The sequence below is a fragment of the Balaenoptera acutorostrata genome, chromosome 1 (assembly GCF_949987535.1).
Source record: "Balaenoptera acutorostrata chromosome 1, mBalAcu1.1, whole genome shotgun sequence".
Taxonomy (NCBI): domain Eukaryota; kingdom Metazoa; phylum Chordata; class Mammalia; order Artiodactyla; family Balaenopteridae; genus Balaenoptera; species Balaenoptera acutorostrata.
This window is the reverse complement of record NC_080064.1, coordinates 171,595,393-171,619,359: the sequence shown is the minus strand read 5'-3', so window position 1 is coordinate 171,619,359 and position 23,967 is coordinate 171,595,393. Positions and strand designations below refer to the sequence as shown.

The 23,967-nt window shown below is 35.0% G+C and overlaps 1 protein-coding gene across 16 annotated transcripts in view; it reads right to left on the bottom strand.

Annotated features, from left to right (window-relative positions):
* The window catches only part of CEP170 (centrosomal protein 170), a 146,779-nt gene that overhangs the window by 30,249 nt on the left and 92,563 nt on the right, over positions 1 to 23,967 (bottom strand). For 11 of the 16 annotated variants that reach the window (XM_057550061.1, XM_057550042.1, XM_057550056.1 and 8 more), the window contains 6 exons: positions 20,801 to 20,964; positions 20,321 to 20,614; positions 8,285 to 8,434; positions 6,466 to 6,546; positions 5,348 to 5,474; positions 1,320 to 3,155 (listed from right to left, as the gene is read on the bottom strand). In XM_057550061.1, coding sequence (XP_057406044.1) covers positions 1,320 to 3,155; positions 5,348 to 5,474; positions 6,466 to 6,546; positions 8,285 to 8,434; positions 20,321 to 20,614; positions 20,801 to 20,964 — 2,652 coding nt within the window. The remainder of the gene's footprint in view (positions 1 to 1,319; positions 3,156 to 5,347; positions 5,475 to 6,465; positions 6,547 to 8,284; positions 8,435 to 20,320; positions 20,615 to 20,800; positions 20,965 to 23,967) is intronic. The other 5 variants (XM_007182432.2, XM_028166593.2, XM_057550108.1 and 2 more) reach the window with 3 other exon arrangements.

Below are 23,967 nucleotides of genomic sequence, written 5' to 3'. Positions count from 1 at the left end.
CCACCAACCAAAGCTTGAAGTGTAGAAACAAGGAGGACAACAGTAATAACGGAAATGTCATCTATTCTTTTGGAATCAGGACTGTATGTTATCTATCTTCAGCTTACATCCATGATGATCATCATCACCTCACCCATAGACCAGGAGAGAGATGGAATGTGAATGGAGTGGAGGAAAGCAGCAGTGAAGAGGAGAGAGGAGGAACAAAAAATGAAAAAAATAACACTTGCCAAGTACCACTAGTTTTGGGTCTTGTAGGCTGTACTGTGACAGAAGTAAAAATTAAAAAAGAAAAAAAGATTGCACACCAACTTTCCCCTTTACTCTTCACTCAAGACTTAGGGCTCACTAAGATGATTGATGAAAATGAATCTTCAAGTCTTTTAACAGCTGGTTTCCCCTCAACTGTCCTTTTCAGCCACACCCACATATGAAGCTGATTATGAAGTAATGAGACCATGTTTACAGGACACACACCAATATCTGTCTGAGTACTCTTTGGTCACATATGTATTCTCACTGGCTATGGCTTTGAATATGAAGTATATAAACAGACAAATATGCCAGAAGCAGTTAATTCTGGTGGGGAGAAAGTAGCTTTTGTAATTATTACAATCAATGACAGCTAATTACTATAGTTAAATGATATAACGGCACCTTATGAGATAATGCTCATAACCAGTTAAATTTCTATAGCCCAGTTTCGCCCACGTGCTTAGTGACTGTCTCTCAAATCCATCTTCTTTCACTGCAATAAATTAAGGATCAGTTTTCACCTGCCCCGACCATAAACAGATTTAACTTAAAAAAATACAAGACGTTTCAAAATAAATGGGAAAAAAGGCTAAAACTGATTATTTCATTTAGCTCTGAAAGGAGTAATAAAGGGTATACTGCTTTTCTTCAGACTCTTAGAATTATGTGAAGATGTTTAAAAGTTAAACATGTTTTTAGAAACACAATATTAATACTTATTAATTTCTATTATATAAACTAGATAATAATTCCTAATCTAACTCTGACACACAAATCCAGATACCTCACCAACTAGACAATTAAAATTCCCAAATCGGTTCAATATACTTCTAATTTTGAAATCACTATTTTGCACCAGGACATTAATTGGAAGTGTGTATAACTTCTGAATTTTCCATTTACTAAGCTAAATAAAGTAATTTTTATAGGAACAAAACCCTCTACAGCATGACCTTTCTGCTGAAAATTTTGGGAATCAACACTTATATTTAATTTTTAAAAAAAGGAGTCCCAAAACATAAAAGAAATATGCTAATATTATAATAAGTCTGGATCCAATTTACCTGAAGGAGAGCCATGTGTTGAGGTCATACTTTTGACCTTGGAGTCAGAGAGTCGAGAGATACTGTTAGCTCTAATTCTAGGAGAAAATTTATCTGAAGGTACTAATCTGGCTCCACTTCTAATGATGGCTTCTGCGGTCCGTGAAGAGGCACTGCTTCTAGAGATTGTTGCTTCAGAGTCACTGCGAGCTGATAATGAGCCAAGCCTTGTTCTACGAGGCTGAGCTAACAAATCAATCCTAGAAATGTTACGCCTTCCTGTGGGAGGTTTCGATGTCGAACTTGTCGTGGACACTTCAGAAGCCACAGATGCTTTGTCAGCATCGGCGAGTTCACTGTCTGAAGCTTCACCAAGTCGGGCTCTGCGCAAGAGGGAAGTCCTGGTGGGTCGTGGCCTTGGGAGAGTAGTTGATTTACTGGATGCACCAGGTGCTCCAGGAGAAGTCTTGGACTTAGTTACTTTACTTCCTTCCAGTTTGGAATGTGCATGCTCATCCGTTGAGGTAAGTGGAGTCCTTCCGTGAGATTTACAAGAGTAAGTTTCCTGATCAGACGACATAACATCAGAGATGGCTGAATGAGGTACACTAGAGGTTTGGTCATCATCTGTTAAATCTACTGAAGGCTGCCTTATTCTTCCACTGGACTGCACAAATTTACGACCCTCTGCCCTAGAACCTACGTCTGTGGAACGACTTTTTGTTTTCTTTTCAATTTTCTCCCTAGCACCTGAAGATGATGACTTTGTAACATCTTTGGAAGGAGAACCTGTGGAACACCTATCTTTGTAGAGACTAGTGAAACTCTTTCGCTTTTGGGTTGACTTTCTTTCAGTCTCTCCAGTAACCAGACTGATGGTACTAGCTGTGTCCACATCAGATTCAGGTGAAATGGAGTTGTCTCTGTTATAACTGGGAGTATCTGGGCCTTCATCAGTTTTATTATCTTCACGCAGTTTAGCTTCTAGAAAAGCCATTACTGCTTCTGTGTCTTTTAGAATAAGGGTTGTGTCCAAACTAGAATCAGTATCCATAGAATCACTTCTTTCTCGTATTCTGCTGGCAGTTGTTAACGCTAAAGAAGAGGATGTAGATGAAGCCTGTTTATTTATATGGGGAATTAGTTCTATGGGTATGTTGGGGCTAGGTTTCTCTATAGTGAAGCTTCCTTGCCGCACTAATGACTTGGAGGATTCCTTCTTGTCTCCTCCCTTTGAAGTCTGACTTTTCAGAATTTCCTCAGCTTTTCTTCGTTTACCCTCGTTTTGTATCACTCTTTCTCCTTTGCTTGTAGAAAGTCCTGGAATTTTTTCTTGAGGTTGTGACTCCTGTTTAAAAGGTTCCTCCCTACATCTATCTATCTGACCTGAAATATTTTTTGAAGAAGATAATTTAGTAGGTGTCCACTGTGCCTGTTCCTTTTGTTCTTGTTGCTGGATTTTAGCTAATGTTTGCTTTACAAAAGAAGCTTCCTTATCAGTTTCACTTTTCTCCTTTCCAGAATAAGAGCTGCCTAAGTGAAGCAGGGTTTTATTATCTCCACCACTTTTAAGAGTCTCACCATTTACTGCCCTGTTCATTTTACTCAGGGCTCTCTCAGCATCCTGTTTATCTTTCTGGTATACCTGTGTAGGTGCTTCTTTCTCCTGAAGTTCCGTGTCTTGTTTTTCTCCTATCTCTGACCTCTGTGCTATAACCTTTGTTCTGGAGCTCTCAAGAGACTTCTCTTCATTTGGAAGCTGGGGAAGGGTTCGTCTCTTTCTCTCTCCCTGACTAGCCAAGGAAGTTGCTGAGCCAGTACTTCTCACTGAAAGGCCAGATTCACTGATATCTGTATCTATAAAATAAAACAACAAATAAGGAACTTACTGGGGCAAACAAGTACCATATTACCTTAGATTCTGAAGTTAAGAAATGGCTTAAGTATAAAGTAAAACTTTGAATAAATAAGCCAACATTGTGACAGTGTAGTTTAAAAAGAAAATACAATGCCAAAATGCACAAATAGGTAGATTACTAATAGGAGAGTCAAGAAAGCAAATTGTGTGAGATGAAAATCAGGGTCATCTGATCTTAAACCTACATCTGTTGCTCTCTTTTTTCGCTTAATGTGTTTTATGGCAGAGAAGTTTACTGTGTTCATTCTTGCTTTTGTGACTTGTCCCATCTGTGAAGTTTCGCTCACAAAAAATGGACTCTATGTAGGGTACACTGAATTGCAAAAATAATGACTAATAAACACTGTTTATTTGTTATACTTTGAATTACATAGTAAAGAATAATAATACACCTGGTTTTTAATAAGCATTATTATCTACTGAAAGAATGACAAGTTTGGATTTCCTAAGTAAAACAGAAAATGTAGAATTTTACCAAGGTTTTCTAAAAAAAAAAATTCAAAGCTCATTAAAAGATTTTTAAAAATTATAAGAATGGAAAAAAGGTGACAGGACTTGCCATAATTTTACAAACTGAGGTATTTTTAAATTATGATCTTCTGGTATATTAAAGCCTCAAACTGAGAAGCCAATGAGAAAATATATAACTTTGATGTTTCCATGTGAGAGACTTTGAGAATACTATTTAAGGAGGACTTTCCTGACTGCTTATAAATGGAATGTATTTCTGAGAAAAGGGATCTTTTTAGGGAAATATAAATTAACATATAAAGCATTTAAATCTTTTGGGGATAAGTGGGAAAAAGATACTAGATATAGCTTCTGTGGGTCTTTTCTTCCCTTTATAATTCTAAAATTTTAGCATTTAAACTTCATAGCAATACTATGGTTATAATGCAGGAAAATACCTAATAACTTACTGATGTAACTTTAATTTAGCAATTAATCATGTTATTTGGTTATGTCTTATCTCCTTAGTGCTACTTGAAGCACTAAACTGTAATAGCTATTTTATCTTTTTGTATTTTTCTAGGATTTCTCACACTGTCCTGGCTCCTAACACACACTCAATGAATATTTGACGAGAACATTTTAGATTATAAGTAGATTTATCAGCTTATCTAAGTAAGTTCATTTAGAACATGAAACAGGAATGAAATAATGAAGGCCAAGTACTATTAATTTTTATAACAAGTATAAAATTTTGCTTTCCACAGCTAATAATAATTTTATAATGATTCTTTTGTAAATTTGCCTAGCTTCTCTGTTTTGTTTCCCAAACAGTAATCAGTTTATGTGAACCAAGCTGCAAATTACTCTGTCTTTCCAAAGATTTTTGGTAATATTAAAAATTACTTCTAGCTTCTATGATAAATTATATAGCTTTTCTAGTACACTGATGTGTATTGTACCTTGCTCAAATACTTGCTGACTAATATTTACAAAATTCCTAAACAGATTTCTGGGTGTCACAAGTCAAAGACAAAATAAATTTCTATTTCCATTTCCAATAATACAACTAAGAATACAGGTAAAAAGCCACATACAAATTCTCCTTGAGTTTTATTTTTATTTAAGAATGTAATTAACTGAATCTAATAACAAAATCATAAGAGGCATATAATTTTGTGTTTTTTTTAAAGAAACTTTATATTTCAGTTCACAGAAATATAATAAAAAGATAATAAAAATCATATTACATAGGTTTGCAAATGATGTATTAAGTAAATTAAATACATATTAAGTAAATTCTTTTTCATTGAACATATAGCATACAGTGGCATTTAAATATTTGTTGTGTTAATGAATGGGATAGTTTGGAACTGTGTTAGTCTTATTTTTAAATTTTCATCTATATATATGTTGTATACATATAAAGTCACATATAAATTTGTGTGAGTGTGTATATATATGCTTCATCTACAAATTATCTCTTTATCTTCAGTTAGGGGTATATTTTAATGATATCTGCATTTTTATTGAAAATAAAATCTATATTTAGTATGAGCATGAGACTATGTGAATATGTTTATTTAGGTTTAATTTACGTCTCACTCTATAGATTTAGCTTATAGTATTTTAAAAATTGATGTATGATTCACAAAAAAAAAGAAAGAAGGAAGGAAAATACCATTCTCTAAAGAAACAGGTACAGACAACTCCATTATCCTTTCTTCTTGATCATGCCTTGTATGATTGGCAGCCAAACTAGCCCACTGTGAAACCCAACGCTTGTTTCCAGATGAAGATGTGCCTTCCTAAAGGAGAGAAACAAGAAAATGCAATGACCTAGTCTGGTCAAATCTGATTCTCGTGTTCACAGAATTCCATTTAGTTATTAAATTCCATTTAACCTATCATACAAAGCAATATTTAAACCTCACATTGATATATTATCATGTCCTAAATTTCCTCATATATAAATTGAAGATTTTCTAGGCACCTCTTTTAACTACAACATTATTACTGTGAATGTAGTATAATTTTCTGTACTTATTAAGTACTAACAATGGTACTAAAATAAACTCTTAGAGCTTAAAATTTACTGCTACTAAATAAACTCAGGCGTACTACAGTAGCTTTGTGGCTACCACAGTGAAGTTAGTTCTACTCCATTCTACAGAACAGAGAGTTTAAAGACCTATTTCTAAGTTGTTCTCCAGCCCTCTAAATGTTTCCAGGAATCAGATTGGTTCCAGAGTCTCTAGGAGTATTAAATCTCCCAGGTCATGTCTTCAGGGATTTCAAAAACAAACCCAAAGCTTGAGGCTTCTTTCTACAACACTTTAGTACTTCCAGAAGAAGCTAGAAATGACTCAACCTTTAAGGATTTTTGTATAACCAGTCTGAACCTAGACCTGCCCCTGTCTACATGTGTCCTTAAGGCAAGTACTTAGTCAACTGTGAAATAGAATTTAATTCATGATATGCTTCCACAGACTTATGGATGTATATTGGTAATTCTTAAGACTAGGTCAATCTAGGCATTTAATATGGAAGATCTAGGAGTATAGAAAAAATGTTTCCTCACTGAAAGTTTAAGCCAATGCTTAGTATTGAACCTGTAATGACAACTAAGGAATGGAAAGCTCTGACCAAATTTTATTCTGAATTATTCAAAACAATATTTTCTTAAAAGTGTCAAATGACAGGCTAGAAACTGATAAATATTTCATACAGGCTATATACTATATGATTTCAAGAATAATAGATTAAAATAGTAAGTTGTACACATAGTGACATACATACAGTGAAGCCTAAGGGTACCAAAGTCTGCTGAATCTTTGAATTTCCTCCAAGGTTTCGTGGGAGCTGCTCACAGTTCTGAGACTGAAGGAAGTACCAGTACAAATCATGTTAGGAACACCCACAACAGGGTGGGTTTCAAAGACACACATTTATGTAGACTCATTCTGTGCAGACTGTTCTAATGGCTTGTTTAGGTGACTCCTTCAAAGGCAGGTACATACTCAGGCTATATATAAATTTACTTGGCATGGGCTGAAGGGATAGAGAGGAGAAGAGGAAGTCCTACAAGTTCACAATCACCAGCACCCTTTCTAGATTAATCAGAATACTAAAACATTGCTTCAAGTAAGTATCACTCGCTTTCAATAAGTAAATTACGCATCTCATAAAACAGAAATCAAAATAAAAATTCTCTAAGATGAAGGAGGAAAAAAGAATACTAAAATACAGTAGTTGTTTTGACAGTTTTCAGGAAACAGCAGACCATAAAGGAAAAATTTTTACATTAATAAGCAAATATATATGTGTATTTAGTTGTCTATAAAGAATACTTACATTTCACACAAATTCAATACCTCATTTATATTTTGTTTTATTTATATCTTAAGATTTTATTTTATTTATAGTCAACATTTATTTACTACTTGTATATTTTAAATTAACTCATTTCCTGAAAGGCAATATAAGAATAAGAGAATGAGTTAAGAAATCAAGTCTCCTTAAGGTTCAAATTCTGGCTCCACAAGGTACTAGTTTTAAGACACTGACCAAATTAATTTCTACATACTTCAGTTTCATTATTTGTAAAATGGTACGCAGAAAGCGTCCACTGAATGTTAGATCTTGTTAGTTGAATAAATTATAATTAATTAATAATTCTCAGTCATATACATTTCTTTTTTAACACTTCTTTCCAACATATCAGTGTAGAATGAAATTCTAATATTTCTGATAAGGGAATAAACATTTGTTGACTGCATAAATCTCAGACAATTACGATGCTGGGTACTTTCTATGCTTCACATCCTTCCCTGTAAATAGGTTTTATCAAAAATGCCATTTGTATAGATGAGAAAACTGAAGATGAGAGAGGGGAAATGACTGACTCAAAGGTATTCTGTTAAATGTGGCAGTTCTGGGATTCACACTCAGGTCCTAGAAGCTCTACTATACTATACTGACTCCAAAACTATCTTAACCAAGCCACCCTTAATTAATTTCACATTATTCTAGTTACATCCTGGGCTGCACTACAAGGGCACTTATTTAGGTTTATAAGTTGTATCTATCAGGCACTACTATACACATGCTTCCTGGCATGACAGATCTTTCCATTCCAAATACATGACCTCCTAGAAAGTATATGCAGTGTATATTTTTTTGTCTTATCTCATAATGTCAATTTGATTAGTGAGCATATAGTTCATTAATTGCTTACTGAAATTTAACATTTTCACTCACTGACAAAAGCATATTAATTTAAAGTATTTTACAAGAGGATATATCAATTGTTTATAATAATATACAGTTGACCCTTGAACAAAGGTGGGGGGGTGAGGGGAATAAGGGTTCCAACCCTCTATGTAGTCAAAAATCCATGTATAACTTTGCAGTTGGCCCTCTGTGTCCATGGTCCCCAATCCTTGGATTCAACCAACCATGGATCATGTACTACCACAGTATGTACCTAGTGAAAAAAAATCTGTGTGTGAGTGGAGCTGTGCACTTCAAACTCGTGTTGTTCAAGGGTCAGCTGTAATTACAAATGATAAAAATTTATATTTTGTGCATGTAAAAAATATGAGAAAGATGTGTATACCTCTGAGCTGTGAAATCCAGGTGTACTCAGTGGCTTTCTTTCTTCCATTACTACTGCAGCAGAATTGAGAGCCCAATCTTTTACCAGATCTTTATGTTTTTCTTTGATAACAGGCCTATTATAATCTTGATTGTCATCTACTCCAAATACCTAGGAGGAGAAAATTATTTTATAAATGAAAAGTCTGAGTACCAGATTAATATGTGAGTATTATCAGTAACTTCAGAGGCAAATAATATTTCAAGTTAATTTCATAGGTAACTTCAGTAATGAGGGAAACTTGTTTAATGATAGGGTAACATCCAATAGGAGTAACAGCTGGAGACGAAAACAGGGCAGTGACAGCTTATGTAAATGTAAATGTCCTTTTTAAACATTTAGCAAAATGTACTATTTGATAATAAATAAGAGATATTCAGGATATTACCTTTGCTTTGTTAAAAGATGTTAATAATGTTAAGCATTACAATAATGCCAAGAGTTAGGAAAGAGTACCACACCACTTCAGCTTGTTTTCAGCTTGTCTCTTTGCTCCGTTATTTTTGAGAAGCATGCTGGAAGCTTAAAGGTATGGCTGATTTTATCTGTTCCTTCCCTAACAGATGCTTAACATTTACATATATGAGTTAAATTTATACATATAGTTTTCTAAGGTCCTAAATGACAGATTTTAACATATGACCTTTGTATTGAATATACCATAATTCTCAAACTTTGTATAGAATATAATTTTTAAACTTAAAGGCCTTTGTTTGAAATGCAGATTCCTGAGTCTGTTCACACAGATCAGCATTTTCAATAAGAAGGCTGTCTATGGTCAACACTTCTGAAATATTCTAAACACAGAGACCAACAATCAATCATGTGCCTTTAAGGGCAGTTACCTGAGTCTTACTCATTTATTGGCACATAATAGGCCCTGAATAGACTGGGAAAAGGTTATAACTAAATAAACTTTAACCTTCTGTTTTACTATTAAGCCTACTTTGTTCCCAATGCTTATTATTTACAGGTAATAGTTGTGGCTCTAGTTATCACAATAAAGAATAATAATGTGTTTCAATTAGCACTTTGTAGAAAGGATCTTTAGAACATAACCAAAGAGCCTTCATTTTCTACCAAAAAGGAAAAAACCCTTAGGTTAAACTATTTTCCAGAAACCTTTTTAATGATATAGTATACCTAGCTGATAAATTCTGAAGTCCACATTTAGTAAAGCAGATACCAAATTTTCAAATTCACTAAACTTGGAAATGTTACCACTAGATGGCATTACTTAATATTTAATTCAAATGTAACTGTATAGTTTTCAGGAATTACGATTTAATATTCTGTTGAACCACGCAATATTTTAAATTATCTTTGCTTTAAGAGCAAATTGTGTATTAACTTTAAATCAAATATAAATTTTAATAATACATGGAAGCACAGTGTACAGAAGGAAAAAACCAAACCTGCTTCATTTTGCTAAACAGCAGAATTCGTAAGTTTAACAAGAACAGCAATAAAACCTGCTAAGTATACCTTTCCATGTGCTCTGCCTTCAACCCCACTTATAAAGAAAGAAATTAGAACTACTAAGTTATGTGACTATCTTAAAATAAAATTTTAAAATTATTTCTAACTCAAGTCACTGAACTCCACATTTACTGAAGTTTATTTCCTTATTTGTATAATCACTAGAAAAAAAATTACAGTTCAAGTTTGGGAGTAAAAGACAAAAATAACCACATGTGATTACTTGCATGTTGCATCTCTCTGGCATGTTAATTTACAAATTACCTTCAGTTAATTTCTGATTTGATGATATTTAATTCTAATAATGGACCTCCAAAACTTGATTTCTTCAAATATCTAAGCACCAGCAGTTTCAAATATATTAAATCTCTCCAAATCGCTTCTGACACTATTTTGAAATAATAACAAAAGACCCACACACAGAGAACTAATGTTTTTAGGGAGGGGAACTGAAGTTGTACAGAAAGAGTACTCAGATGACTTTCTACAGATTCCTCTTAAAACATTAGAGATAGCTGTGCATATGTATCTGTCAGAGAAGTAGCAATTTATTTTCCAAGCAAGTGATAGGGCCTGAAGTACTGCTGTATGAGCAAAGAAGCCTTCAAAGTTCATATCTGTATTTTTGATAGTGTTTTGAAAAATTAGTAATAGTTACAACCAGCTCAGCTTGAAATCCAAACTGTCATTTTCGTGTCTAGGTACAAAAAATCCACAACTTTCGTGTGAAAACAAAGACAGAAACAGCTATACTGTCTATGTACTTTGAAGCTATAATACTTTTCATATCTAAAAAAGTACATATAATCTGACATGCAATATAATGCTTAAACAGAACTTAAGAGCTCCTCAAAGCAGAGACCAAGTTTGCTAGATTTTCTCATCTTTTCATTCTAGATTTTGTCCCTAGGTGATTCCACCCATATCCAAGGCTTCACTTAAATCACCAACTGTAGACAGCTGCTCACCTATCTGTACTTTCTCCTCCTAGATGGCTCAAGGGTATTTCAAATACAGTATACTAACCCAGGCTCATGAATCTCTTCTCTTCCCCACTCTGACCAGGGCTCGATTAAACTCCCAAACCTGATAAGAGTACAAAATCAGGTGTCCCTCACTCAGCTAGGAACTTTTTTAGGCTAGAAGTCTAAACTGAGGAAGGGAGAGAGATCAGATATCTGTCCAACTTTTATGCTTCCACTCTAAGTAGAACCCTCCTCCCCAAGTTTGTCAGTCAGTTTTTAATTCTTCTGAAGGGCATGGGGAGGAAGGAGGAGTGGTATGGAAACTGAAAATTTCTTTTTGAACTTATATTCTCTGAGCTCTCTGGGACTGGCAGTTTAAAGATAACTTATTTCTCTTAGGGGTTGGGAGTGGCTTTCATGTACTCTCTTCTACAGTTCCCATGAGCCACGTGGATTCATCTCCATATGGGGGAGTGACCTGTGACCCTCCCCACAGCCTCTAGGTTTAGGGTAAGAAGACAGAATTCTGGAACATGGTCTCAATCTTTTCTTTTGAATATGTGTATGTGATATCTGGCATCTCACTTTGGGATTTCACATCTATATCTCATTGACTACTTTAAACAATTTTAACAACCTGTTACTGAGATATGGTACTTGTTATTTGTAGGCTACTGGGCTCACCACCATAGGGCATTTAATATATATATAATATAGATATAACTCAGTCCTTGCTCTCGAGGAGTTTAGTCCAAAACAGGAGCTTAGGAAAAATAAAAGAGAATGTCACCTGAACCATGCAGGGGTATTTTGCAGTTAAAACAATATTTCTATAAGAACCAGACAATATTTTTAGATTTTAGTTTTAAATTTAAAGAAACTAAACATTCTTCAGATGATAAAGAGCTAGTATATACAACACAAACCAAGCCTATGAAAAGTTTGCCCTTGGTTTTTCACTAGCATATTACCATTATCGTCATTTTTGTTTAAAAGTTCAGACTGTACTAAAAATGTCTACCGTTTCTAATTCTGAAATTGGAGGTTGGGGAAGGGGGAATAATGGTATATCAAACCAAAGAACACAGGATTAACTTTCATGGGGGTAAATATTCCACCTACTGAATACTTGTAAAGAGAGGTCAAATTACATTTGGCAACCTCAGACATAGGTGGCTTGCTTCTTGTGACAGAAAGTGGAGACAAAAGGGGTGGGGGAAGGGAGAAGACTTAGGCATAGAAATACGATAATACAAATGTAGAGCAAAATGGCAATTCAATAGCAATAGTCTTTTATTTATTAGCTAAAAAATTTTCCAGATCAGTTGAAATTCAGAATTTATCTTCCCACAGAAATGAGAAACATAATAGGTTAAATATGAAGCTTTTGTAGGCCTATTTTAAAATAACAACGGAAGAATGGTACTGCATTAGTATACTGATCATATCAAAGTGTCTAAGTAAAAATGCACTCAAGTTTCACCCTCAGATGATGAGAACGTCTCTTTCTTCAATGAGCAACGACCTCCTGGGTAAGGAGAGCAGGGTCTCTACCAGTTCAAATCAATAGTAGAGGTTCCCATGGCTTATGGAAATCACTTCACACATAAATAGTTCAAGAACTATGCAGAATGCTAGCCACTAACATCAGGGAACAAAATCAGGAAGATTTAATAGAGGAGAATTTTTTTTAACTTGTAATTTTCCATGAAACTCTAATTTCATTTTTAAAATGGAAAGTCCCACAAATTCAGTGGAATAAACGGTTCTGAATGTTTAACATTGTTATTTTTATAACATATTTGTAATCAACTTTTAAATGGAAAATTCAGACAAAATTGTTAGAAAAAAAGGAGTTAAGAATGGGGGTAGGAGAGATATTTTATAATTTATCATGGTATACAAATAAACACATATACATGCATGCTCATGGAGCATTATTCACAACAGCCAAAAGGTAGAAGCAACCCAAATGTCTATTAATGGATGAATGGATAAATAAAATGTGGTATACCCACACAATGGTATATTATTCAGTCATAAAAAGGAATGAAGTGTTGATGCATGCTATAGCATGGATGAGCCTTGAAAAGATATGCTAAGTGAAAAGTAGCAAGTCATAAAAGGCCACATACTATGAGATTCCATTTATATGACATGGCCAGAATATGCTAATCCACTGATGCAGAAAGTAGATTAGTGGTTGCCAGGAGCTGGGGGACGGAGGAATCTGAAGTGACTGCTTAGTAGGTATGGGATTTCTTTTTAGGGTGATGAAAATGTCCAGGAATTAGACAGTACTGATGGTTGCATAACACCGTGAATGTACTAAAAATCAATAAACCGCACACTTTAAATGGCTAACATGGCAAATGTCATGTGAATTTTACCTCAGTTTTTTAAAAAGGGCACTATCTGGCCTTATCTTCTTCCTTTTCACCTCTGTCTGGGTAAATCTTTGTCCTCTCCCAAAATCTATCCTACGTCCTTGATTGTTCCCATTCCTTAGGAGTCTTACAGCCACAATCTCTTCCCTTTCCATCACTGTTTACGATTCTTTTTCTATTAGCTCCTCCTTTTGTATATTCAAATCACACTCAGGTCTACTCTAATGCTTCTATAGTTAAAATGTCCAATTTCTCTCCTCTTTATGGCTTATTTCATTGTCATGAATTCTTTTCTTTCATCCCTAAAATCTGACTGCTCATCAATGACCATCTTACCTTTCCTTTCCTTGCCAAACAGATTCTTAAGCACTAAGTCGTTAGGTAGGTACCGCTAGAAATGCAAAGGTATCTCTAGTTTTCTACTAATCAAGGCAATTCCCCTGAAACTTATACATTTCTTCTGACACAACCATGTTTCTTAGTACAAGAAATCATGTTTCTTAGTACAAAGAGAAGCTTATAAAACATACAAGGTTTTAAATTATACATTTTAACAAGTTACTTTGAAATCAAGATATAAACTAGTTTCAGCACATAAAATACAGGAAAACCTGTTTGTGGAGGCCTGACTGGATTTAACCAATCTATAAATTCAATGAAATAATTTAGCTAATATATAGCTAACCACATACAAATATTGATAAAAATGAAAAAAGCATGTCAAAAATTTTTCTTTCTCATTCATTCATTCAACAGATATTGAGTGTCTACTACATACCAGGCACTGTTCAAGGCACAAGACATACAGAAATGGTCAAGGCAAATAAGATCATTCTAGAAAGGACAGAAAGAAAGTAAACTAGCTAGAGGTAAGTTCTATAAAGAAAATGAAACATGGTAGTAAGAGGGGAATGCTAGGGCTATTTTAGGTAGGGTGGTTAAAAAAAAGCCTCTGAAAGTAAATTATGAGAAGGAGGTAGGCATGCAAAAACAAAACAAAACAAAAAAACCACACAGGGAAGAGCTCATTAGACTAGGGCACAGTAAGTGGAAAGCCCCTTAAAAGCAGGAAAATAAATAAGATCGCATACAATAATAGAGAAAGGAAAACAGGGGCAAACCTATTAAATGTTAAGCTTTTGACTGAAAAAAAGGTGAGGGTTCCCTTATGAAGCTTTGGGAATTAATATAGCAGGATAGGGTTTCCTATACCTAAGAAGAACATGGGGTGCTACGAAGGGGAGAGGAGCATCAATCAGAGTGACCAAAAGTAAATTCTCCTGATAGAAAATTTAAAAAAAAATTGTTCAGAGAAGAGACCGCAAGAAAGAAGATTAGTATAAGAGGGAGAAAAATCAAGCTGTCATAATTTACCTGTTAAGAACCACTATTTGCTTTGGCCCATTAACTCAGATTATTTCTGGATTGACAGGAAGTAGAAAAAAATGTTAAGTCAAAATCCAAATGCAGCCTCTGTTATCAATGTCCTCTCTTACGACTCAAGCTCTTATTTGATCTCTTATCCTTTAGTTCCCATACATCTCGATTGGGTGTTTGAGTGGACTTTGAACATGCCTCCTTCCTCTGTGTTCTAACTGGCACGCTCTACCTAGATTCTGACTCTGGTTTATCATGGTTCCCTGGCTCTGACTGGGACCTAATGTAAAATCTTGCTGTGAACTAGAGTTTGGAATATCTCCATTCCAAACTGCTTAAACCTGGATCTAGGTTCTCAGCACGGACTTCCTCTGGGCTGACGCACTGCTGTAGATGTTCTTCATTCCACGTTTCCAGTCTTGTTATAGTTCTCCTGGTTCTGGATTTTTCCCTACCACCTGCTGCCTACAGAATCAGCACTGATAGATACAAGGCCCCATGAGGGGAGAGAATATGCTAATAAGAGGTATTTGGGGAGTCAAAACTCAGGAAAGGACAAGTATCTGGAAGAACTGGTCTATGGTATGAAATTTATGGAGAAGAGAAATACTTTTTCAAAAGAACCTCAAGCCCTCTACAATGACCAATTTTTTCCTTTTCATTTAATATTTAGCTTTCCGTTTTCACTACAAATCTTCCTCATTTAGCTTGAAAGGCTATGAAGCAGCCCTGACAACATCCTCCTCTTCCCTCGGCAGAACTGTGGACGAAGGAGTGGGGAAAGAAACTGGTACTATGATGGGTTCTCTAGGTACCATAGGGAAGTCAAAGGAGGGAGGTCTAGGGGAGATTATCATTGCAGTGGAAGATAATTACCTTTAATCCAGGCAGTTAACAGCACTTTCTTATTATAGCGCATCTCCATGTAAGCTTAGATGTAAAACTTAAGAGTTCTTTATAAATAACAGACATTTGTGTTAATATTATAAAAGGTAAATTTGGGGACAAAGCATAAAATAAGCTTATCTACTGACAAACACACAACACAAAAGTACAAACCAAAATGCTGTAATCCCATAACTTGGGGGTTGGGGTGTGGATATCTCAGCACCTTTTAACTACTTAACAATACAACCAGCACTGAAAAAGATAATAGGATTTCAGCTTGATCATCTCTTTAAAGAGATCACATTTTAACAGTATGCAACTTCTCCTGAGTTAAGATGGAAACATATGTTCTGCTTATCTTCTCTAGACCCAGAAATACAATGTATTTTGGGGAAAAACTGAAAAGGCATTCTAGTGCTTATCATATTTAATATCAGTGTATCATGTAACACTGCTGCTTACTCAACTTTTTGAGTAAGTGAGTTTTTGATTCCAAGATACTATTTTCTTTTGGTTTTCTCTTAGTCCTCTGTTTGATCCTCCTTTATTCACTCTTATTCCTTTGTCCACCCACACTGGTGTTGCTAAAAATTTCATACTTTGCCTCTTCTCACGCTATACATTCTTTCCAAGTGATCTCATCTATTATTCTGCATTCACATCTACTCTTATAATTCCAAAACTGTTATTTTAGCCCAGACCTTTGTATCTTTCCTAAGATCCAGACCTTTATATCCAACTGACTACTGGACATGTCAGCAGCTTTTTAATTGCCTTCTCTGCTTCCAGCCTTTCCAATTTTCAATCCATTCTTCACACTTACAACAGTGATTTGCACATCACTGCCAGATTTAAAAGCTTTCAATGATTCACCACTGCCTTTAGCATTAAAAAATCTAAAGTTCTTCGTATGAAATGTAGGGGCCTTCAAGATCTAGTCCAATCTCATCTCTCTAAAAGTAACTGTGGTCCTCTGAACAAGTCCCCTACCCTCCTGTGCTTTTGAAAAGGTTGCTCCATATTTTTGGAAAACCCTCCTTGACCATACCTGTTAAAGGATTAATTCCACATGTTTCAAAATGAGCTCAGTTGGCAATTAAATTCAATATTTATTGAGGACATTTTATATACCAGGCACTAGGTTCCTGCAGTCATGAAGTTTATATTCTTGTGTGCAGACGCACGTGTGTGTGTGTTATAGTGGAGTGGGGAGGCAAATAAATAAATAGGAAACTATCAACTGGTTAAAAAGCTTATGATTAAAATGAAACAAGCTGATTTGACAGTGACTAGGGAGGTTTCCTTAGATTGGATAGCTAAAGACTTCTCTGAGGAAAAGATATTTAACCTGAGATCCCCTCATGTAAGCTATTGGTACCCTTCCTTGAAGAGTTTGTTTATCAAAGCATTCATCATACCGTTTTTAATTCATATGTTTTCATTTGTGTATTTCCGTCCCTCCACATACTTAGTTATTGAGGGGAAGAACTCTGTCTTTTCAATTGCAATCTCCCTCTCCTAACACAAAGCCTGGCACATGGTTGATGTTGAATAAAGGTTGATAAAAGTATAAATTAATGAAATAAACCAGCTCTCAAATAAGGGAGTAAAAAGGGAAAGAGACCACATTTTTTCAGGACCAAACAACAATTAAATTCAGATGGACAACAGCTGATGGTCCCAACTTCCATCCCACACATCCTAACTTCAAAAGGGAGAAAATGGATGACAGCTTACCCAAGCAATTCGATATGATGCTTGAATCTACTCCCATCCTCCCAAAGTCCTTCTTATGCCTTGATTCTGACTATTTTTGGTCTTTGTTTTCTTCAGGCCCACAGGTTACCTCATTTTCTTCAGACATTTGTTTCCCCAGAGCCTGACTTTAGTTAGCCTGAATCTGACCTCTAGCTTTAACCACAGCTAGTAGAATCTCAGCTCTTTTTCTTTGGTATTCACCAAGATAATGTAGTGATTCTTGTTTTTCCCTAGACTTACAGTCTTAGCTTTGTTTTCTGGTTTATACAAACCAAGAATGACTCTGAATTATCTACTTAGTCACATCCTGACATTATTCCCTTAAATGAATCCTGCTTTAAAATCTTGGTTTCCTTTATCCATAGTTTGACCATATAATTTGTCATGGAAACTGGGGCTCTTTTTGAAAATGAAAAAAAGATGCTTATGATAATTATAGACAGCAGGTATACACCAGGTTTTGTGGTCCCTCTCTCTATCCAGCAGTTTACTTTTAAAGAGTCTCATCTGCAACAGTGACTTCTTTCTTGGCTTTCTGCTATTCTGGCCAGGCTATTCCCTTGCACTGTACCTTCCACTTGAGCTTCAGATTTGGCCCTTTCAATGCTGAGGAACTTTTCAAGATTAATCAATACCTAGTGTAGAGATTCATATGTGGAAACTCCTAGTAAGGGTAATAACATAGCTAACATTTATAGACCTTTTACTATAAGATAGGCATTGTAATAAGACTTTTATATATTTTATTGAATTCTTTTCATAACTTAGTGAAATCTCCAGTTTATTAAAAAAATAAACACAGGCTTAAAGAGGTTAGTTTACTCGAGTTTACTCAATGTACTTATATCTAATACATGTAGGGTTTGCACTTAATCTCAAATCTGTCTGCCTGCAAGTGTTCACGTTCTTAAATACTACAATATAACCCCCTCACTGTAAGATCTTTTAATAGAGAAAACATCAATAACTATGAATGAAATATCCATAAACCAAACAAAGCTATAATAGGATAAAATATTAATCTGAATTTTAAAACTTCTTAGCACTCTCTTTTTTTTTTCGAAAACTATCCTTTTATTTTCTATTTGACAGTATTTTAAATAGCACTATACTTGTTCTCAACAACCAGAGGAAAAATTATAAACTTTAAAATAATCTGAAAGAAATGTCATTATTGATTCCCAATGATGAAAATAATTCGAAATCACCAAGAGTCATTTTCTATTGCTACCACCGTGTTCTTAGATTTCCTTTAATATAATCAGAAAAATCACTCTGTTTCTTAATTGCTTTATTTCGCTTATAAACAACTTTCATAACATCTATTTCCTAAATTAATGGGTCTCCAAAAGTTTGGAAGTCTATACCCCAACAGTAAAAAATTTTGAGCATGTGCTCCTCAATAAATGGATATTAGAAATTACATACATACACTATAGAACACACTTCTAAATAGAAATAAAAACTATGAAATTAAAAGTAAACACAGGCCTTCCGTGGTGGCGCAGTGGTTAAGAATCCACCTGCCAATGCAGGGGACACGGGTTCAAGCCCTGGTCTGGGAAGTTCTTACACGCCACAGAGTAACGAAGCCCATGCGCCACAACTACTGAGCCTGCGCTCTAGAGCCCGTGCTCCGCAACAAGAGAAGCCACCGCAATGAGAAGCCCATGCACAACAAAGAGTAGCCCCTGCTCGCCACAACTAGAGAAAGCCCGCAGGCAGCAACGAAGACCCAACGCAGCCAAAAAAAAAAAAAAAAAAAAAAAAAAAAGTAAACATAAATCCAGGGCTTCCCTGGTGGCGGAGTGGTTAAGAATCCGCTTGCCAATGCAGGGGACACAGGTTCGAGCCCTGGCCGGGGAAGATCCCACATGCCACAGAGCAACTAAGCCCATGTGCCACAACTACCGAGACTGTGCTCTAGAGCCCGCGAGCCACAACTACTGAGCCCGCATGCAACAACTACTGAAGCCCGTGCACCTAGAGCCCATGTTCCACAACAAGAGAAGCCACCGCAACGAGAAGCCTGCACACTGCAACCGAGAGTAGCCCCCGCTCGCCGCAACTAGAGAATGCCTGCGTGCAGAAACGAAGACCCAACGCAGCCAAAAATAAATAAAATAATTAAATTTACATATATAAAAAAAAGTAAACGTAATTCCTAATAATTTTCCTGTATCCCCAAGGGTTATTTACCTTGTCTACTCTCTAAAAGACCACTATGTAAACTCATCATCTGAACTAGTGCATCTCAAATGTTAATGTGCATATGAGCCCTCCTTTTAAGCAGATTCTGATTCAGTATGTTTAAGATGGGCCTGAGATTTTGTATTTCTAACAAGCTCCCTAATGATGCTAATGCTGCTCACGTGCTGAGTAACAAGAACTTAAACAAGAGATTAATGTTTAGCCAAATTTATGTTTCTATCTTCCAGGGGATAAAATATATAGCTGATTCTAAAGTCAACCTTCCATTACTGGAAGCAAAACTACTTTTTAAATCATACAACAATCATTATACACATTAACCAATAACATCAAAAAACAAATCTGAAATGTAAATAATCATCATGACTAGGTATACACTTGGTTAAACTCAGAGTATCATAAACACACTGATTTTGTTTTTATACACTTTTCTATCACCACAGACAGCACTGAATAGAAATTAAGAGAAGAAACTAAGGAAAAAGAACAAAATTGATTAAAACATATGTATTTTCATCTGCTTCCAAAATGAAATTAGTAGGCAGGAAACCTTTGTTTATTATCAGTTAATGTTCATGTTTATATTAACAGAGTCATAGCAATCTGGTTTTGATTTTTAGTTTTTAAATAAATGCAAAGTGAGAATGGCCAAAGTATAGCATTTGAAAAGTCAATCTTAAATTTATACAACTTCAAAAGGTCCAATCAGCTTATACGTACAGGACTTTACATATGAAACTCGGGCAAATTCAGAATATAAGCAGAATAAACTCAGAAAGCATTTTGGTCTTATTGTTAGTCTTGCAGTTCCCTAACAAACTCCTAAAGTTTCAAGATACTGACTACATGAAAACATTTTATACTCTCTAGTAATTTCCAATAGTAATACACCACGAGAAAACTGATATCATACCCAAATTTCAATTATTTACCTTGTCAATCATTTTTCTTGCTTCCACTTCCTCACTGTTGGGATTCTCTAACTCAATGGTATAAGTACCCTTGTCACTTTGGTCATCATCATTATCCTTTTCAGAAGCAGCAGAAGTAGCTTGATTTTTTAACATTTTATCCATCTCCTGGCTTGGTCTGTGCCCCAGACTCCCTGAACTTCTTAATAATGCAGTTTGTAGGAAGGGAATTGACACCGATGGCTCCTCTGATTTCTGTTTTAACAATTTCCCATGTGGAACACCATGCCCCCCTCTGTGGTGCGCAGAGCTAGTCTGTAAAGACAAAGAAACCACTTTGGCATCTGCTGTTGGAGATTTTGTTTTTTCAAGTTTTGTATGTGGTGCTGTATAAGTAGTTTCCTGACACAAGATTCCCGTACTGTGAGTAAAAGAATATGACCTTCTTTTTCTGGGACTGTCTTCATCAAAGAATGCAATCATAAAAGCAGTTTGACTTACAACAGCTTGGTCTTGATGCTTTTCAGTAGCCTGGGCCTTCTGTAGCTTTTTCTGTTCTGAATGGTGGCGCCTTAAGTGCTCCTCAAGAGTTGCACGTTTGCTACAGCGCCTGTGAGCCCCAGCATTTTCTGAGTCACTCTGTGTACCATCATCATGTTTATTTCCTGGACACAAAAAAGAAACCGCATAATAGAGAAGGAAAAAATCCCATGTAGAAAATCAGAAGCACATACAAAGGTGCTGCTTGTTTTGCCCCCTTCCCCTTTTCAATCAAAAGTCATATGTTCTTTTCAGTAACAGGCTCTGCAAACTTCCCTCAACTGCAATGCTTACATTCAAATTTTATCAACCAACAATGAGTCCTTTATAAACAACTGAATAGGATTACTTTTCTTTCTCCAAATTTTAACTTTATAATGGTTTACCAATGCCTTAACAGATAAGCAATGCTATATCATCTGTGACAGTCTGTATTTATAACATTAAACATTTATCCTGCCTTTAAACCTTATACCTTATTTAAGCAATCAAAAATTTATTTTTAGCATTAGAGAGAAAAAGACAGAAAAAAGTGTGATCCCACTGAAGTGCTTATCATTACACAGGAAAAGAGAATGCAAATGCCATAAAAAATGTGATGAAACTTAACTTTCAGTGATGTTCAAAACTTCCAAAAGTATAGCATACCTTGCCTTTTTAATATAAAAATGCAAATTTGTAGTTTCCACCAATTATTGTACAATTCTTTACAAACCTCTTTCTAGCTATGAGAATTTTTGCAATTTTGCATGTGTGCTCATTTAAACTCTGGTGGCTTCAGCGAGTTAAATAAAGCATGCTAAAAGGCCTAGCATGGAAAAGCACAGTCTATGAAATCCTACATAAATCTACCAGACAAATGGCATGGTGCTAAATATAACTAGATAAAAATATGTCTTCTCTGTTAAGCATATAGAGTCAAGTTAGAATACTGTAGTTGAATTTTGAAAACATCAGCTTCCTACCAGAGGTTTTTTTGTTACCCTTCATAGTTCTATTAGGGATTAAATGTGAAAGTTTATGAAAATTACTTGATTTTTCACTGATTTAGAATTCTTATTATCTAAATAATAAGTACACTAGAAGAAATAATCAAATTACAATTATTATATTATTATAGCATGAATTTAATGGAAAGTCAAGAGTTATTCTATGCATGTTTTAGATTGAATCACAAATGAGGGCTGAATCACAAATGAGGGCTTAAATGATAGCTCTTTAGAAGAAAGCTATAAATTACTCTAGTCAACCACGTGTATTCCAATACTTCCAGGACTAAATCTGAAATCTTTCTTCAAAGTAGCAACTACTGAAAATGCAATCTGAAAGGAAAAAAATGGTGTTTAATTTAATTAATGGAATTTGTGCCTTGGTAATTAAGCTAGGGATAGGCAGATGGAATGCAGAACCAAACAAAACTACTAGTTCAAATACAAAACTCATTAAAAACAGGACATTGTACAACCTATTTCATATTGCACTGGACGCACTGAAAAGGAATCCAGTTTGTGAGAGCTGTAAATAACTAAACTCCCACATTTCATGTGTAGTAAGACCACACAACCCATATCACACACGTATACAATATGAAAATGCCATCTTTACAGAATTTAGTTCTTGTAACACCATACAAAAATTTGGCACTTATTTGGTGTCAGGTCCTTTCAGCATCTTTTCTTTAAGTTATAGGTTAAAAATTCTCTATACATTAGCCATTTTCTTTTTTCAAAAATTATTATTCTTTTTGCATTTCTCAGTGTTATAGAAGATAACACATCTGATCAGAACTGCAATTTCTGTTCTTACTTAACAACAACAAAAAATCACTGGGAACTGTTCTTAACAAGATTCTTTCTGTTTTGTCTATTATTAATCAGGCATTAATATGTTGAAGTTCTTTCAGTATTTTTAAGGGTAGATTAGCTGTAACCTAGTCAGGAGTTGTGGCCAAAAAAAGCTGCAACTCTCCTAAAGGGTAAAAGTGTATGGGCTTTGTGAACATTATTTTCTTTAACTGTCCCAAAGCATGTACACTTCACTCTTGCAGGAGCAAAGTTGTTTTGTTTTACCTACTTTCAAGTTTTTGACTAAGCAGTTGCTGAAAGTCTATTATTGTAAAATTGTTACAATTTGCTATACTTATATTTATCTAGAGACTAGATATATACTTTTGATATCGTAAATTGTGGAAAATCTTTATCTAATGATGGCAGCTCTGACTTTGGGGAAAAGTAAAATGTCATTCATAAATATGTCTGAAGAAATAAAATGGATCTATCTTGGATCAAAAATGAGTTATATTCACAAAGACATTTTCTTGGATGGTTTGTAAAATGGCCTGAAGGCAGCAAATCCAAAAGCAGGGTTCTAAGCAATAGCAACATACTAGAATGTATATCTACTTATAAATCACCTTTGAGGGATAATAATAATTTGTATAATTTCTGGTAAGGTTCTTAAATATCTAATAACGAATATATAAATACAGTGTGAATGTGAGCATTAATGCCTCTATATGGAATCAAAATAACAGCTAAAACAGAAAATAGTTATTACAACTAAAAATACAGTTATAATAAAGGATGTAATAAAAGTTTTTTGTTTTTCATTTTTCTTTTTTTTTTGGCCACACTGAGTGGCATGCGGGATCTTAGTTCCCCCACCAGGGATGGAACTCGTGCCCCCTGCAGTGGAAGCACGGAGTCTTAACCACTGGAACTCCAGGGAAGTCCCATAAAGGTACTTTTTAATGGTGGCTTTTAAAAGGATATTTTAGCTCAGTTTTGTATGTTTATTAAGGGTGGTCTAAAAAAGACGATGTCATTTCTAAATTTTCAAAGTTCACAGTACTTTTTACATTATACGAGGATATCAGTATTATCTTATCCAATTCATAAAAATGATCAATTTACAAATGGGTAGCTTTCATTTGTGAGCTTTAACCTATATATATCAATACAGGTATAGGTCTCAATTATATATTGGTTATTATCTAGTAGGAGTAAAGACAACAATCACATGTTAAAAGTTCATATGCCAGGTAATTGCTTATGATTATAATTAAATATAGAAATAGGCCCTGACAAAGAATTAGGTAGTCACACCGTCTCACTATCCTGAAATGCCTT